At 39.1% G+C, this 19,139-nt stretch overlaps 1 protein-coding gene across 2 annotated transcripts in view; it reads left to right on the top strand.

Moving 5' to 3' along the window:
* Positions 1-19,139, top strand: part of N (neurogenic locus Notch protein) — a 37,487-nt gene that overhangs the window by 12,906 nt on the left and 5,442 nt on the right. Inside the window, exons 5-12 of one of the 2 annotated variants that reach the window (XM_088034787.1) lie at positions 1,171-1,304; positions 7,248-7,604; positions 7,825-7,980; positions 12,015-12,197; positions 17,626-18,169; positions 18,231-18,248; positions 18,307-18,671; positions 18,721-19,119. In XM_088034787.1, the coding sequence (XP_087890913.1) occupies positions 1,171-1,304; positions 7,248-7,604; positions 7,825-7,980; positions 12,015-12,197; positions 17,626-18,169; positions 18,231-18,248; positions 18,307-18,671; positions 18,721-19,119 (2,156 nt within the window). The remainder of the gene's footprint in view (positions 1-1,170; positions 1,305-7,247; positions 7,605-7,824; positions 7,981-12,014; positions 12,198-17,625; positions 18,170-18,230; positions 18,249-18,306; positions 18,672-18,720; positions 19,120-19,139) is intronic. The other variant, XM_088034788.1, reaches the window with a different exon arrangement.

Here is a 19,139-nt window from a genome sequence, read left to right as displayed (position 1 = left end):
TGCGGTTCCAGTGATTGGGTTACATTCGATATTGTGTGGTACCAAAAGTTTGGGGTAATTGCGTGGTACTCTAATGAAAGGCAAGGACAGGAAAAAAAAGCTTGCATGTGTGTATAACGGGTTTAATTAACAAGAAACAATCAGGCTATTGTATATTGATCACTATATATCCTCCGGGAAGGTCGTACCAATTCATAACAATTTTTCCAGTAGCCTCGAGTATGATTATTTACTTAACCGGATCTTTATTAGTGTATTTCTTTGAATAAACCCGTTATGAATGACTTTCGCTCGTTGCAATATTACATACAAATATAGAAAACAAGAGATTTGCTCATACATGGAACATAGATCGTAATCAATCTGGCAGAAGATTTGTACAAGCCACAATTGAATGCCACAGAGGTTAAAATCATTTGTTGGTCGTGATCGCGATCGTCGTCCGCTTTTGAGGCGCTCCCGAGGATGAATTCTTTTTTATTTCGACAATGCTGAGTTGGAACTCGTCCGGCCGCCATGAATCCTGGCTGGATTTTTAGCCAAATTGACCCAATTGAGCGATGAGAGGCCAAAACGCGACTACAGACAACCGGTTGTTTTAACTCCGAACCGGAACTATTAGATGGGGCAAGATGACCTTTGGGGTCAGAATGGGACTGGTGTGGTCCGAGCGAATTTTGGGGTCGTTGCACTGCACAAAAGACAATCTGAAGAGAACTCGGTGTTGGTACCACCGAGACGTTACATTTTTGTAGACCCGGGTCTATGTTTGTCGTACTTATTTAGTGTTCCTAAGCTTTTGTGTTTGGCTTGACAATTATACCTCTTGAGATACCATCGAACAGGTTTGACCAGCGAACCATGTTTCTGCTTTTTACTGTAATCATGTTGGGAAGACGTCGGGGATTTGTCATTTAACATTTTACATTTTTTGGTGGAATCGACGCAAAGAAACCCAAAGAAAAAATGTCAGAAATTCGATTTCAGTTCGTACAAACATGCAGAGGTGTGTCTAAGCTTATTCACTTTGACAGCTGCTTAAACTGGCTGATTGAGGTGTGGACAGACTCTCAATTACTCTTCAACAAATTTCTATAACATTCCCACGGTTGACATTTCTTGATTCCTCATCATCTCATCAGCGACTAATTAATTGAATTCTTGTTTTAGGTGCACCTGCGATGAAGGCTACACAGGTCAAAACTGCGAAAGTGAATATATACCATGCGATCCAAGTCCATGTCTGAATGGTGGACAGTGTCGACAACGTGACAAACATACATATACCTGTGACTGCCCAACCGGTAAGTCATTTCTTCGTCGCTTAATTAATGGGCGAGGAAAAAATGGAATAATCTCTCGGTACACAAGATTTCTGCAAGAGTCAGATGTAGAGTTAATTGGTTTTTTCGGGCAAGTTTCCGTGTCGGAATTCAAACAGATTGGTTCGTTTTTATAACACTTTCTATTGAAATTCTATGAGAATAAAACCACAGTTGAGTTGTGAGAAGTATTTGGTTATCCAATGATATCGCCGCGAGCCAATACTGGACTAATTAATTAATAAAGGGATGTTTATGTAATGACTTTATGGGCAGTAATTGTCTATCTGAAACCAGTAAAAGTTTATAGCTACACGTTACAATCATTTTGTGCAACTGCAAATTAATTGGAAATGCATTTTATTCTCATTTTTTCTTAGAACTTTATAGTTAAAAAATGTGGTAACGATGTTTCAGCTTATAACGTTCAATAATTCAATTCGATTTCGATCGATATCTCGCTTACTTGTGGAGTAATCCTAAAATATTGGTAATTATTTTACGCAGAATTTCACGTAGAATCTAAAAAAGTAAGACTCGTTAAGATCGACCCAAAAATAACTGAGTTATGAGCGATCAAAGTTTCGGATATTGAATTTTAGGTTGAAAATTTTTTAAAGGTCGATATTTCCGAAACTACAAAAGATTTTTTGAAATGGTTTTCACCAGCGTTTTTCTCGGCTCATTTTACTTTCGAATTTGCCCTTAAAAGTCGAAAATTCGACGGTCAATTTTTTGGGCAAAAAAATTTTGCGACCCAATCGATGAAAAATTTTCAATTTTTTGTTTTTCGATCGCCCCTCGTAAACTATTTGCTCTATTGACCTGAGATTTGGCTAGTTGATAGATCTCGAGTTCCTCTTTCGATCGATGTATGATTTAATAATACTAAACGCAGTTTTCACCCCGAAACAGCGTCTTGAAAATGACCTTAAAAGTACCCCCTGAAAATGTAATTTGGTCGATATCTCGTTAATTTCTTCAGGAAATTTGAGCTACATGGACTCATTTTACGCAGAATTTCGCGCTGAATCAAAAAATACCTTTATTTTTCTCGTCGGTTAACAAGTAACCAAATTAGAGGGGTTTGAAATTTCGGGTAGTCGCCAGAGGGTCAAAATTTTGGAGGTTCGATAACGATTTTGCTCGATCTCTCCGGAATTAAGCCAAATATTAAGAAACTATTCGGAATCGTTTTTTTCGCGATTTTTTAAGCTTAGAAATCGATGTTCGATAGATCGAATTCGAAATTTTTATTTTTTTAATGTAGAAGTTTCGGTCTCTAATTCAGACTCGATCGCTTGTTTATGAAGCAATCTTAACGTATTGGTGCTCATTTTACGCAGAATTTCACGTAGAATCCAAAAATGTAAGAGTCGTTAAGATCGGTCCTCAAATAACTGAGCCAGAAGAAGAAGAATTTTTAGTTCTTGTATGAATAAACCTCGATAACTCCGAAACTGTTGCGTTTATTACCATCGTTTTTCCGATCTAGTTAATCAATATAGGGTTGTTCAAATAACGACTGTGTGAGCAATAATTGTCAATCTGAAACCAGTAAAACTTTATAGCCACACATTACAATAATTTTGTCCAACTGCAAATTTATTGGAAATGCATTTCACTCTTATTTTTCTTTTAACCTTTATGGTTAAAAATTGTTGTAACGATGCTTCGGCTTAAAACGTTGTAAGACTCATTATTCAAGCAGTAATAAAATTTTATTGGTTGACGTTTTTGTTAAGGTAGATTAAGTTAGTTATCCGCCGCGGCCATCACAACTAGTACTGTAATTTTCTAGTTTATTGCGATATAAACTTGGAGTGGAAAAATCGCATGTGACATTTTTAAGAACTGTCCCGTTGCAGGTCGGGTGATAAAATCTTCACGACTTCATCTTTGTGGCTTTCTAATGCTCACCCTGTAGAAACTGCGTAGTAGAGAGACAATAAATTCCCAAATTATTAGCTTGAGCTCCTTCAAAATCGTCTCTACTTTCTAAAAGTGTTTACATGCAAACCCACCCTTTGCCAGTGCCCCAGTTTCGCCCAGCGATTTCCATAATTTCGCTTTTGGGTGCCAGCAGTATTTCACCCAACCAATAATTATAATAATTGGCCAGTATCCACGAAACTGTGACCAGATAATGACCGTATCGGCAGTTTATTGACTGGTCGGCGCGGTGTTATAAATTGGTCGTGGTGTGCTCAATTGAAATTGAATTAAAAGATTGGACTTCCTGGATCATGGCAAAACATGTTTTGTTAACTGGTTATGACAAGAAAATTATAGGCGCACCGATCGAGGAATGTTTGCCGTGATAAATTGGCTGAAATTAATTAACTCGGTAATGAGTTTAATTTCGAATTTGGCGCGTCACGGCGACGTGTGGGGCGGGAAATTTGAACGGCGCCGACTATAACTCTTGCACGTTTTTTCTTCTTGGGTTGTTGGAGTGGTAATCAGAGGATTTTCTTCAGCAGCTATCAAAACACGTGGTTGTCATCAGTCATTGCAACAAGTGCTCCTGCTGTGGTGCGCGCGTTCGTCGAGTGCCGCAAGGTGAAGAAGCACGACTGTGGGAAGGTTTTCCACTTCTTCATATCCCCGCCATCTTCTTTATTATCCTCGACTGCACAATAAAATACATATCTGTATAATTGTGTTTTGGCGGAGACTCTGTCCCTTTTGGCTCTCAAGTTCAAATTGACTATTAACTCATCTAATCTGTATGTCAGATGGTAATGGTTTGAAGAGGTGTTTTGCCATAGTTTCGTTTTGCGCTGTATCTGGAGCGATTCGCTTTTCCCACGGTTACTATCTGCAGCCCACGCTCTCTTTCTCTCTCGCTATCGCTTATCGAGAGATATTCTTTGTGGTCTGGTTTCCGGACGTTTTTCAAATGAAGATACTCACCTAGATGGACAACACTTTTCGCTCTGCGTTCATTTTTTCGACTCCAAAGTCGCCAATTTGTACAGTTGAATTATGAAAATCTTCGAACCCATCAATAATGAAGGAATGTCGGAGTTGTGATGTTGTATTGTGCGGGAACCACCCGGGGATAGCACGCTTCGTATACGGTTATTGAGTAACCGTTTGACCCCGATCACTTTTTCTAAGCATTTGCAACAACTCGAGGAGGTACTTTTTTAAAGCAACTTGCTATTTGAAAGGTTCTTTGTATGGAAAAGGTGGAGCAAAAAGAGCCACAGTTTAGACAGGAAGTTTCTACGATTATGTGGGAACAATTGGCGGATTATTGGAGCTAATTGAGGGACAGTTTTGTTGGACAGTTTCCGGGTTTATTATTTATGGGATTGTTTAATTTTTCGTCCGGTTCAAAGCAATGCTCAACAAACCCCGAGCTCGCACTCAAAGCCAATTTGTTTTACCTTCAAAATTTTGAAGGTCTGGAAAGGATTTTTCTCGATATCTCCGCCAAATATTAATATTAGTATTCAATTTACAATAGAAATCCATCTTCGATAGTTCGAATTTGAAATTTTTATTTTTTTAATGTAGAAGTAGCTGCCTTTCCGTCTCTAATTCAGGCTCGGTCTATATCTCGCTTATTTATGGAGCAACCCTAAAGTATTGGTACTCATTTTACGCAGAATTTCATGGGGATTCTAAAAAGTAAGATTCGTCAAAATCGGTCTAAAAATAACTGAGTTATGAGCGATCACAGTTTCGGATATTGAATTTTGGGTTGGAAAATTTTCAAAGCTCAATTTCTCCGAAACTAGGAAAGATTTTGAGAAACGGTTTTTACCAGCGGATTTTTCGGCTCATTTTACTTTAGAATACGCCCTCAAAAGTCGAAAATTCGATGGTCAATTTTTTGGGCAAAAAAATTTCGCGACTCAATCGATGAAAATTTTTCAATTTTTTGTTTTTCGATCGCTCCTCGTAAACTACTTAGTCCATCGATCTGAGATTTGGCCAGTTGATAGATCTCGAGCTCCTCTTTCGATCGCTGTATAATTTAATAATACTAAACGTAGTTTTCACCCTGAAGCAGCGTCTTGAAAATGACCCTTAAAACACCCTTTGAAAATCTATTTCGGTCGATATCTCGATTATTTGTCAAGGACATTTGAGCTACATGGGCTCATTGTACGCAGAATTTTGCGCTGAATTCAAAAATATCTTTATTTTTCTTGTCGGTCAAGAAATAACTGAGTTACAGGCGTTTGAAATATTGGGTAGTCGCCAGAGGGCCAAAATTTTGGAGGTTCGAAAATGATTTTGCTCGATATCTTTGGAATTAAGGCGAATATTAAGAAACCCTTTTCGAAATCGTTTTTCTCGCGATTTTTTAGCTTAAGAATCGATCTTCGATAGTTCGAATTCGAAATTTTATTTATTTTAGTATGGAAGTTGGCTGCTTTTTGGTCTCTAATTCGGACACCGTCGATATCTTCCTTATTTATGCAGCAACATTAAAGTATTGGTACTCATTTTACGCAGAATTTCACGTAGAATCTAAAAAAGTAAAAGTCGTTATGATCAGTCCAAAATTTACTGAGTAATGAGCAATCAAAGTTTCGGATGTTGAATTTTGGGTTGAAAAATTTTCAAAGCTCGATATCTCCGAAACTACAAGAGATTTTTTGAAACGGTTTTCACCAGCGTTTTTCTCGTCTCATTCTACTATAGAATACGTCCTCAAAAGTCGAAAATTCGATGGTTGATTTTTTGGACAAAAAAAATTGCGACTCAATCGATGAAAATTTTTCAATTTTTCGATTTTCGATCGCTCCTCGTAAACTACTTGACTTATCGATCTGAGATTTGGCCAGTTGATAGATCTCGAGTTCCTTTTTGGATCGCTGTATAATTCAATAATACTAAACGTAGTTTTCACCCTGAAGCAGCGTCTTGAAAATGACCCTAAAAACACCCTTTGAAAATCTATTTCGGTCGATATCTCGGTTATTTGTTAAGGACATTTGAGCTACATGGGCTCATTTTACGCAGATTTTCTCGCTGAATCCAAAAATACCCTTATTTTTCTTGTCGGTCAATTAATAACCGAGTTAGAGGCGTTTGAAATTTTGGGTAGTCGCCAGAGGGCCAAAATTTTGGAGGTTCGAAAACGATTTTTCTCGATATCTCCGGAATTAAGCCAAATATTAAGAAACCCGCGATTTTTTAGCTTAGGAATCGATCTAGAATAGTTCGAATTCGAAATTTTCAATTTTTTAATGTAGAATTTAGCTGCCTTTCGGTCGATATCTCGCTTATTTACTAACCCATTAAAGTATTGGTGCTCATTTTACGCAGAATTTCGCACAAATTCCAAAACTGGGCGATATTTTCACTTACGTCGACAAATAGCCGAATTAGAAACAGTTAAAGTTGCGGATAGTGAAATTTTAGTTCCTTTTTGTATAAACCTCGATAACTCTAAAACTAAAAGACATATGAAGATGGGGTTTATACCATCGTTTTTCTCGTTCTTTTGCCCATAAGAATCCTGTTTCAAAGTTTATTATTAATAAGATTCTTCAATTTTTCCTCCGGTTCGAAGCCGTGCAATGCTAAACAAACTTCGAGCTCGCACTTAAAGCGAACGAACTAATTAATTTTACCTCACTTAATTACCTGCGAAATTTATCCAATAACCACACTAGACTTCAAACCAATTGTTTTGTGCGTTTTTTGTCATAAAAACCTCACTGATAAACCCAATTCAAGCCAATCGAACGAATTCTTTTTGGGTTCGTTCAAATTCTCCATTTTACCACGAAAATTTGACTCATCTGAAACCCCAGAAGCCTCGTTGCACTTTCTCCGCGTTCTTCTGCTTTTTCCCTAAGTAAATCTCTCCACATTCTGTACCCGTTTCGCGTTTCGTGGTGCGTTTTTCTCCCTGCCAGGGAAAGTGGTGATTAAATGAAAAATGCGTGTTTGTTGCAGGTTTCCGCGGGACCAACTGTGAAGAAAACATCGACGATTGTCCAGGCCATCAATGTCGGAACGGCGGTACTTGCATCGATGGCATGAACTCATACACATGCCAATGCCCCCCAACCTACACAGGTCGATACTGCACCCAAGATGTAGACGAGTGCTCCTTGCGGCCTTCTGTATGTCAAAATGGTGCCACTTGTACCAACAGCGTCGGAGGATTTTCTTGTATCTGTGTTAATGGATGGACGGGCGCTGATTGTTCAGTTAACATCGATGATTGTGCTGAAGCTGCTTGTTTCAACGGAGCCACTTGCATTGATAGAGTTGGGAGTTTTTACTGCCGATGTACACCAGGAAAAACAGGTAATTGGCTCGTTGACCCGCCATAATTATTGTTTGTACCGAAAGGTGCAATTTAAATTAATTTCAAAGGCAGAATTAGTTTTATACAAGCGCGCTCATGTTGAGGAATCTAATGGATTGATTAGATTTATGGCACTCTTTTGTAGATTTATACTTATGGTACCTTACGTGCGATGGATCTCATAAATTTTCCAATGGTAAAAACGAGCGTTTGTTACAGGTCTACTTTGCCATCTCGATGACGCATGTACCAGCAATCCTTGCCATGCTGATGCCATATGTGATACAAGTCCCATCAATGGATCGTACACCTGCAGTTGTGCTTCAGGGTACAAGGGAATCGATTGTTCCGAAGACATCGATGAGTGCGAGCAAGGTAAGTCTTTGTCCGGACTTTTTTACCATTTTACTATTTAATCAGAGATAACAAAAACGTCCAGTGCCATTGCAAAAGCACGGATCATTGACCTGGTCACGTATTAAAATTCGTTGCGCTATTGTGGGCATGAATCTAAAATAAATCAATGCACTATTTGCTCAAGCCCATCAGCTCTCGACGTTAATTCAGGAAAAAACATCTCCATGACAGTGTACAATTGACTAGAGCAATCTACTATGTAATTTATAGACGTTTCTCTGAAATTTTATAGAAGGTGAAAGCCGAAGCGTGATTTCTTGGATCAGATTCTTCTCTGTTTTGACTTTGAACAGAATCAGCTTCGCCTTGTAATCCAAGTCACACAAGCACATAATTAAATAAATTTTCACACATCTGATTGCCGCTATGCATAATTTGAACTTAAGAATAGCAGCCTGACCTTCTCCATCATCATTAAATGTCAGTAAAACCAATCTCGCGATTAAAATAATCCATTTTTTGCAAAAATCTCTCCGCGCTCCGCCGCTCAACAAACATCCGCTCTCTTTCGTTCGAACAATTTTCGACACTTCTTCTAAGTACTTGCGGCACTTTTTTAATGTTATTAGCTCTCACGATTATGTACCACCTTGTCAATGACCGTAATTTTTCCGTTAGCGGACGAGTTATTCAGAATCGGCGCCTGCAAAAGATGTTGAGTCAACCACGTCTATGCAAATTAGTGTCAGCTTCTGGACAAAAGGAGTTATCGGCGCGTCTCCCTGATTTGACACCGATTGCTAAACAAGTCCACCTACGTCGCATCAGAAACGCGCCTCAGCCGGATGCAAATTAGTCTCAAATTCGAAATTTTAGTCATTTCCGGATGGCAATTAGCTGCTTTTCGGTCTCTAATTCAGACACGGTCGATATCTCGCTTGTTTATGAGGCAACATTGAAGTATTGGTACTTATTTTACGCAGAATTTTACGTAGAATCCAAAAAAGTAAGATTTGTTAAAATCGGTCCAAAAATAACTGAGTTATGAACGATCAAAGTTTCGGATATTAAATTTTGAGTTGGAAAATTTTCAAAGCTCGATATCTCCGAAACTACAAGAGATTTTTTGAAACGGTTTTTACCAGCGTTTTTCTCGGCTCATTCTACTATAGAATACGTCCTCAAAAGTCAAAAATTCGATGGTTGATTTTTTGGGCAAAAAAATTTTGCGACCCAATCGATGAAAAATTTTCAATTTTTTTGTTTATTGATCGCCCCCCGTAAACTATTTGCTCTATCGACCTGAGATTTGGCCAGTTGATAGATCTCGAGCTCCTCTTTCGATCGATATATAATTCAATAATATTAAACGCAGTTTTCACCCCGAAATAGCGCCTTGAAAATGTCCCTAAAAACACCCTCTGAAAATCTATTTCGGTCGATATTTCATTTATTTGTTATGGAAGTTGGAGCTACATAAGCTCATTTTACGCAGAATTTGGCGCTGAATCCAAAAACATCTTTATTTTTCTCGTCAGTCAATAAATAACCGAGTTAGAGACGTTTGAAATATTGGGTAGTTGCCAGAGGGCCAAAATTTTGGAGGTTCGAAACTGATTTTTCTCGATATCTCCGGAATTAAAGCGAATATTAAGAAACCCTTTTCGGAATCGTTTTTCCCGCGATTTTTTAGCTTTGAAATAGAGCTTCCACAGTTCGAATTCGAAATTTTATTTTTTTCAGTATGGAAGTTAGCTGCCGTTCGGTCTCTAGTTCAGACACGGTCGATATTTCGCTTATCTATGCGACAATATTGAAGTATTGGTGCTCATTTTACGCAGAATTTCACGTAGAATCCAAAAAAGTAAGATTCGTTATGATCGGTCTAAAAATAACTGAGTTATGAGCGATCAAGGTTTCGGATATTGAATTTTGGGTTGGAAAATTTTTAAAGCTCGATATTTCCGAAACTACAAGAGATTTTTTGAAACGGTTTTCACCAGCGTTTTTCTCGTCTCATTCCACTATAGAATACGTCCTCAAAAGTGGAAAATTCAATGGTTGATTTTTTGGGCAAAAAAATTTTGCGACTCAATCGATGAAAATTTTTCAATTTTTCGTTTTTTGATCGGCCCTCGTACACTATTTGCTCTATCGACCTGGGATTTGGCCAGTTGATAGATCTCGAGCTCTTCTTTCGATCGATATATGATTTAGTAATACTAAATGCAGTTTTTACCCCGAAACAGCGTCTTGAAAATGACCTTCAAATCACCGTCTGAAAATGTAATTCGGTCGATATTTCGTTTATCTGTTACGGAAATTTGAGCTACATGGGCTTATTTTACGCAGATTTTCGCGCTGAATCCAAAAATATCTCAATTTTTCTCGTCGGTCAATGAATAACCGAGTTAGAGACGTTTGAAATTTCGGATAGTCGCCAGAGGGCCAAAATTTTGGAGGTTCAAAATCTATTTTTCTCGATATCTTCAGAATTAAGCCAAATATTAAGAAAGTCTTTGCGGAATCGTTTTCCCGCGATTTTTTAGCTTAGAAATCGATCTTCCATAGTTCGAATTCGAAATTTTTATTTTTTCAATTTAGAAGTTAGCCTTTCGGTCGATATGTCACTTATTTGCAAGACAATCTTAAAGTATTGGTGCTCATTTTACGCAGAATTTCGCACAGAATCTAAAACTGGGCGATATTTTTACTTGCGTCGATAAATAACCGAATTATTAGAAGCTTTTAAAGTTGCGGATAGTGAAATTTTAGTTCTTTTTTGTATAAACCTCGATAACTCTGGAACTAAAAGACATATAAAGATGGGGTTTATACCATCGTTTTTCTCTTTCTTTTGCCCATAAGAATCCTATGTTTCCAAGTTTATTATTTATAATATTCAATTTTTCCTCCGGTTCAAAGCAGTGCAAAACTAAACAAACTTCGAGCTCGCACTTATAGCCAATGAACTAATTAATTTTACCTGACTTAATCACCTGAGAAATTTATCCAATAACCACACTAGAGTTCAAACCAATGAAATTATGCATAGGAAATACGCTCCGGGTTGGTTGTTTTGTGCGTTTTTGTCATAAAAACCTCACTGATAAAGACAATTCGAGCCAATCGAACGAATTCTTTTTGGGTTCGTTCACATCCTCCATTTTACCACGAAAAATGTGTGGATTTGACTCCTCTAAAACCCCAGAAGACCGATTGTAATTGTAACCGTCGCGTCTCCCAGATTTGACACCGATTGCTAAACAAGTCCACCTACGTCGCATCAGAACCGCGCCTCAGCCGGATGCAGATTATCCCCAAATATCATTGCGCAACGCGAAAGAATCTGAAATGGCAATCTATCACTATTATAGAATGATTAATGGTATTCAAATCGTGGATATTCGTTCAAGTTTGTAATTCCAATAAGAAGAGAAAGTCGCTACTAACTAAATCCCGAACGAGTCCCGTCTTTATTACAATATTATTCATAGGATTCGTTACAATTTACGTAATGATTTAAGTCATTTCCACTGCTTCGCGTAATAACTGGTTACTCGAGCTAATAACACGATCAAGAATATTTAAACTCACCATAACATCATCCTGAAAGATCCTATTAACTTAGAAATAGCCACACAGCCACGCTACCGATCATTGTCCTGCGCCAACAATGCTGAGAAATTGAAACAGGGTTTCGTCTGATTGCGACAACTCGTGCGTTAAATTTCCCTGATTGTACAAATTTATTGTTGCTATTAGTTATTAGGACTAATCTGGACAAGTCCCCATATTTCCGCACCGCACGTTTCCAGCTAGAAGTTATTGTCCACGCGATTGCGATTACATTTTTCCGTCGTGAGAACCGCTAAAATCTTCAATAAATTAAAATAATCTCTGCAGTAATCCTCAGTTTCTTTTAATTAATTTCGATGGTTTTTAATCCTCCTGATTTAAGGGAGATAACGCCAATTTTCAGCTTAGACACCGCTCAAATTACCAGTTTAGATTACAAGAAGCCACGACCTGTAACTTCATTTTTTTTTAAGGTTCCCCGTGCGAGCATGATGGCATCTGCGTCAACACTCCTGGCAGCTTCGCCTGTAACTGCACCCAGGGCTTCACAGGGCCCCGTTGCGAGACCAACGTCAATGAATGCGAGTCACATCCGTGCCACAACGATGGATCCTGCTTGGACGATCCTGGAACGTTCCGCTGCGTCTGTATGCCTGGTAAGTGGAGACTTTTTCCGCAAGAACCCAATTAAACGAGGTGGAAGTCGCTCGGCGAGTTAATATTCCATTTATGGCACTGGTTCGGGAGCACCTTTTCTCGATTTCTCAATCTAAACAGCGACGTTTTGTCGATGGTAACTTTGGAGAGGGAAAAACTCGTCGTCGGGCGGGTTTTTGGTGGAAAAATGTCGCACTCGGGCGATAATTAAACCGTTTTAATGGCCCAGAACCGGTGTCAGTGTGCAATGCGTGCGTTTGAAAATCTTCATTTTAATTACCGCGAGATGCATATTCGCATACAATTTCAGTTATGCTGAGAATGGGGCAAATTACTATCCAGACTAAAAACACCCCCTGAAAATACATTTCGGTCGATATCTCGTTTATTTGTTAAGGAAATTTGAGCTTTGTGGGCTCATTTTACGCAGAATTTCACGTGGAATCCAAAAAAGTAAGATTCGTTAAGATCAGTCTAAAAATAACTGAGTTATGAGCGATCAAAGTTTCGGATATTGAATTTTGGGTTTGAAAATTTTTTAAGCTCGATATCTTCGAAACTATAAAAGATTTTTGCTATTTGCTATTTGCTCTATCGATCTGAGATTTAGTCAGTTGATAGATCTCGAGCTTCTCTTTCGATCGATATATAATTCAATGGTACTAAATACAATTTTCACCCCGAAATAGCGTCTTGAAAATGAACTTAAAAACACCATCTAAAAATCTATTTTAGTCGATATTTCGTTTATTTGTTAAGGACATTGAAGCTTCATGGGCTCATTTTACGCAGAATTTCGCGCTGAATCTAAAATACCTTTATTTTTCTCGTCCGTCAACAAATAACTGCGTTAGAGGCGTTTGAAATTTCGGGTAGTCGCCAGAGGGTCAAAATTTTGGAGGTTCGAAAACGATTTTGCTCGATATTTCCGGAATTAAGCCAAATATTAAAGAACCGTTTTCGACATCGTTTTTCTCGCAATTTTTTACATTAGAAATCGATCTTAAATAGTTTGAATTCGAAAATTTCAATTTTTCAATCTGGAAGTTAGCTGCCTTTCGGTCTCTAATTCAGACTTAGTCGATATCTCGCTTATTTATGGAGCAATATTGAAGAATTCGTACTCATTTCACGCAGAATTTCACGTAGAATCAAAAAAAGTAAGATTCGTTAAGATCGGTTTAAAAATAGCTGCGTTATGTGCGATCAAAGTTTCGGATATTGAATTTTGAGTTGGAAAATTTTCAAAGCTCGATATCTCTGAAACTACAAGAGCTTTTTTGAAACGGTTTTTACCAGCGTTTTTCTCGTCTCATTCTACTATAGAATACGTCCTCAAAAGTCGAAAATTCGATGGTTGATTTTTTGGACAAAAAAAAATTGCGACTCAATCGATGAAAAATTTTCAATTTTTCGTTTTTCGATCGCTCCTCGCAAACTACTTGACTTATCGATCTGAAATTTGGCCAGTTGATAGATCTCGAGCTCCTCTTTCGATCGATATATAATTCAATAATACTAAACGCAGTTTTCACCCTGAAACAGCGTCTTGAAAATGACCTTAAAATTACCCTCTGAAAATGTAATTCGGTCGATATCTCATTTATGTCTTAAGGAAATTTGAGTTACATGGGCTCATTTTACGCAGAATTTTGCGCTGAATCCGAAAATACCCTTATTTTTTTCGTCGGTCAATAAATAACCGAGGTAGGGCCGTTTGAAATATTGGGTAGTCGCCAGAGGGCCAAAATTTTGGAAGTTCGAAAATGATTTTTCTCGATATCTCCGGAATTAAGCCAAATATTAAGGAACCGTTTTCGACATCGTTTTTCTCGCAATTTTTTACATTAGAAATCGATCTTAAATAGTTTCGAAATTCGAAAATTTCAATTTTTCAATCTGGAAGTTAGCTGCCTTTCGGTCTCTACTTCAGACTTAGTCGATATCTCGCTTATTTATGGAGCAATATTGAAGAATTCGTACTCATTTCACGCAGAATTTCACGTAGAATCCAAAAAAGTAAGATTCGTTAAGATCGGTTTAAAAATAGCTGCGTTATGTGCGATCAAAGTTTCGGATATTGAATTTTGAGTTGGAAAATTTTCAAAGCTCGATATCTCTGAAACTACAAGAGTTTTTTTGAAACGGTTTTTACCAGCGTTTTTTTCGTCTCATTCTACTATAGAATACGCCCTCAAAAGTCGAAAATTCGATGGTTGATTTTTTGGACAAAAAAAAATTGCGACTCAATCGATGAAAAATTTTCAATTTTTCGTTTTTCGATCGCTCCTCGTAAACTACTTAACTTATCGATCTGAAATTTGGCCAGTTGACAGATCTCGAGCTCCTCTTTCGATCGATATATAATTCAATAATACTAAACGCAGTTTTCACCCTGAAACAGCGTCTTGAAAATGACCTTAAAATTACCCTCTGAAAATGTAATTCGGTCGATATCTCATTTATGTCTTAAGGAAATTTGAGTTACATGGGCTCATTTTACGCAGAATTTTGCGCTGAATCCGAAAATACCCTTATTTTTTTCGTCGGTCAATAAATAACCGAGGTAGGGCCGTTTGAAATATTGGGTAGTCGCCAGAGGGCCAAAATTTTGGAAGTTCGAAAATGATTTTTCTCGATATCTCCGGAATTAAGCCAAATATTAAGGAACCGTTTTCGACATCGTTTTTCTCGCAATTTTTTACATTAGAAATCGATCTTAAATAGTTTGAATTCGAAAATTTCAATTTTTCAATCTGGAAGTTAGCTGCCTTTCGGTCTCTAATTCAGACTTAGTCGATATCTCGCTTATTTATGGAGCAATATTGAAGAATTCGTACACATTTGACGCAGAATTTCACGTAGAATCCAAAAAAGTAAAATTCGTTAAGATCGGTTTAAAAACAGCTGCGTTATGTGCGATCAAAGTTTCGGATATTGAATTTTGAGTTGGAAAATTTTCAAAGCTCGATATCTCTGAAACTACAAGAGTTTTTTTGAAACGGTTTTTACCAGCGCTTTTCCCGGCTCATTTTACTTTAGAAAACGCCTTCAAAAGTCGAAAACTCGATGGTCAATTTTTTGGGCAAAAAATGTTTGCGACTCAATCGATGAAAAATTTTTGATTTTTTGTTTTTTGATCTGCCCTTGTAAACTATTTGCTCTATCGATCTGAGATTTGGTCAGTTGATAGATCTCGAGCTCTTCTTTCGATCGATATAAAATTCACTATTGCTAAACGCAGTTTTTATCCCGAAACAGCGTCTTGAAAATGACCCTAAAAACACCCTCTGAAAATCTAATTCGGTCGATATCGGGTTTATTTGTTAAAGAAATTTGAGCTATATGGGTTCTTTTTACGCAGAATTTCGCGCTGAATTCAAAAATGTCTTTATTTTTCTCGTCCGTCAACAAATAACTGAGGTAGAGGCGTTTGAAATTTTCGGTAGTCACCAGAGGGTCAAAATTTTGGAGGTTCGAAAACGATTTTGCTCGATCTCCGGAATTAAGCCAAATATTAAGAAACGGTTTCCGAAATTGTTTTTCTCGCGATTTTTTAGTTTGGAAATAGATCTTCCATAGTTCGAATTAGAAATTTTCATTTTTTCAATGGAGCTCATTTAACGCAGAATTTCACGTGTGATTCGGTGTCCGTTGCACATCAGTATGCAATGCATGCGTTTGAAAATCTCCATTTTAATTACTGCGAGATACATATTCAATACCCATCCAATTTCAGTGGAAAAGATCGCACCGTTATGCTGAGAATGGGGCCAATTACTATCCAGACTTGTTACAAAAGTAAAAAACCATCAGCGCTATGGCCACAGAAAACCACTATGCAAATGAATTCGCTCTACGGAATTCGCCATGAGATGATTTTTATTATTTTTCGTAAGCTCACTTTTCTGCGCAAAGACTGTAATTTCGCCGACGATTTAAAGACGTTTCTATGTCATTGAACGCGGATTCTAAGCGGCAACTTATTCAATTACAGGTTACAATGCTTGTGCGTTTGATTGTGTTTTAGGCGGCGTCATCTTGTCTTGAACACAGCGAGATGCATATTAATTATTCATTTATAACGTGATGAAGCATTTCTTCGCTCTTCATTTTTATCTACCATCTAATTCGCTTGATATTCAAGCACAAAGCGGTTTTGTATATTTCGGACGTTTCAATTTGTCTAGTAATGTGAACATGCTTAGAGTTAACGTGGGAGTCTTTGAAAAACATACCAGAAGGTGTACCTATACCGTGAAAGCTTCGCTATGGGCGTGTTTACAAGAGACTTGGTTGCACAACAACCGTTACCGATATATTGTAAAGGTTTATACCTAATTCATAAGGCGGTTGCGGTCTGCATGCGAGATCGACTCAAGTTCGAATGGAATGGGCACGAGCAAATGTTAACATAGATAAAAGTCGGAGGTTCACACAAATTGGACTTCAAATAACCATTTCCGTTGCAAGAGGAAAAAACGAAACGATTCGGCTGTGGAAAGTGAGATTGAAAGGCGGCGGTTATGTAAAGATTCTTGGGCTTTCTGCTTCGTTCTTTACATAGTAATTTTAATTCTTCGTCCATAATTAATACAGGTGTTCCAGAGAAAAAAGGCTTATGAATGCAACAATTTTTAGTCAAAATTTCAAAAGAAAAAGTTTCTAGCTCAAAAACTAAGACAAAAACCAGTAGCCAATACGGAAGCTGAACAGAATTTGAAAATCGGTAACTATGGACACATGCTATCGTCCATTGGTCAGATTCTCGTTGCCTAGGAAATTGGGATGGCCTTTTACTCCACCTCTAGAATAAGCTTTTGGTATTGGTTGTTAATTTTGTATCCTTTCTCGATATCTCCGAAAGTACAAGAGATTTTTTGAAACGCACGAGCAAATGCTAACATAGATAAAAGTCGGAAGTTCACACAAATTGGATTTTTGGGCTTCGTTTTCACATGATAATTTTAATTGAATCTTCGTTCTTCGTCCATACTTAATATAACGGCGAACTTCTTATCACCGCCTTGAAAAAGTGGCTTTATCGAGAAATCGCGCATTCTCAGCGTCACTTGCATCTCTGCTAATTGCATAAATTATGTCTCGGCAACCGAAAAAAGTGCATCATGCATTTCGTGTCACTCAACGTTTCCGTTACACCATAATAAATCCAAACCGGACAAATGCGGAATGGTAATGTTGCCACGGTCCTTTTATTGGCTATTAGTGTAATTGCAACTCATCCTAGTTAGATGGACTTGAATGTGGTCAATGATTTCGTTGTGTGGTAGTCTATGGTATGTGACCCGCCCCAGCCATTAAGTGGCTAAGGTCACATATGTGGGCTAAGCGCTCAACGTCCATCGCTGACCCACGTAGGAGTGGAAAGAACGAGTTAGTTCTCTACTAAAAGTAATTTTTCCCCAGGTTTCACCGGGCTCCAATGCGAAATCGACATCGACGAATGCACCGACAAACCCTGCCTCAACGGCGGCGTCTGCCACGACCTCATCAACTCCTTCAAATGCAGCTGCGCCATCGGCTTCACCGGCTCCCGTTGCCAAATCAACATCGACGACTGCATCTCGAGTCCTTGTCGCAACGGCGGGATCTGCCAGGACTCCATCGCAGGATACACCTGCGAGTGTCCTCCAGGATTCACTGGAAAGTCCTGCGAAACCAACATCAATGATTGTCAATCATCGCCTTGTCTCCACGGCGAGTGCTTAGACGGCGAGAACTCCTTCAGTTGTACGTGCCATCCAGGATACACGGGGTATTTGTGCCAACAACAAATCGACGAGTGCGAATCAAATCCCTGCCAATATGGAGGACGCTGCCAGGACTTGGTCAATGGGTACCAATGCCTGTGTAAAGCGGGGACTTCTGGGCCGAACTGCGAAATCAACGTCAACGAGTGCTACAGCAATCCTTGCAGAAACAACGCGCGGTGTGTCGATGGGATTAACAGGTAACACTCTCACCCCATTCGTACCATTTCCACTAACACTCTTTTACTTACATGCACACAGTAGTGACCCCTTTGATCTGTAAGTCCGCGTGCTTCACCTTTTTGTCCTCCAGGTACTAACCGAGTTCTTTTTATAGTTATAACTGCGAGTGCATTCCGGGTTTTACCGGGAAACACTGTGAAAACGACATCGACGAGTGCGCCTCCAACCCTTGCGCAAATGGGGGTGTCTGCATTGATATGATCAACGGGTTCCGATGCGAGTGCCCCCGTGGTTACTACGACGCTCGGTGTCTCAGCGATGTCGATGAGTGCAGCTCAAACCCTTGCAAACACGGAGGAAGTTGCGAAGACGGCGTCAACCAATTCATTTGCCATTGCCTTCCGGGTTACAGCGGGAAGCAGTGCGAAATCAACATCGACGAGTGCGCCTCCAATCCGTGCCAACATGGAGGGATCTGTCGCGACCACTTGGCCTCCTACACCTGCGAGTGCATTCCAGGTACACAAACCCCCATTTTCTTCCTTCAGTGTTAACGTTGTACCTTCAGGATACACAGGAGTTAACTGCGAGACTAATATCGACGACTGCGCCATCAACCCCTGCAAGAACCGCGGCACTTGCATCGACCAAGTCAACGACTACAAGTGCGTCTGCGATTTACCCTTCACCGGCCGGAAATGCGACGAGAAGTTGGACCCCTGCACCCCCAACAGATGTAGACACAACGCCAAATGCACCCCCAGCTCGAACTACAAAGACTTCGCTTGTACCTGCAGTGGGGGCTACACAGGCCGCTTCTGCGACCAAGACGTCGATGAATGCGTTGTTTCCAAGCCGTGTCGCAACGGGGCGACGTGCAGGAACACCAACGGGTCGTACCACTGCATCTGCGCGCGAGGCTACGAAGGCAAAGACTGTTCCATCAACACCGACGATTGCGCTTCTTGTAAGTAACTCCAAGGTTGT

Source organism: Gnatocerus cornutus, chromosome 4 (assembly GCF_029298725.1).
Source record: "Gnatocerus cornutus isolate USDA-ARS CGAHR chromosome 4, icGnaCorn1.1, whole genome shotgun sequence".
Lineage (NCBI taxonomy): Eukaryota > Metazoa > Arthropoda > Insecta > Coleoptera > Tenebrionidae > Gnatocerus > Gnatocerus cornutus.
The sequence above is the reverse complement of the archived record's forward strand: the minus strand, read 5'-3'. Positions and strand labels throughout refer to the sequence as shown.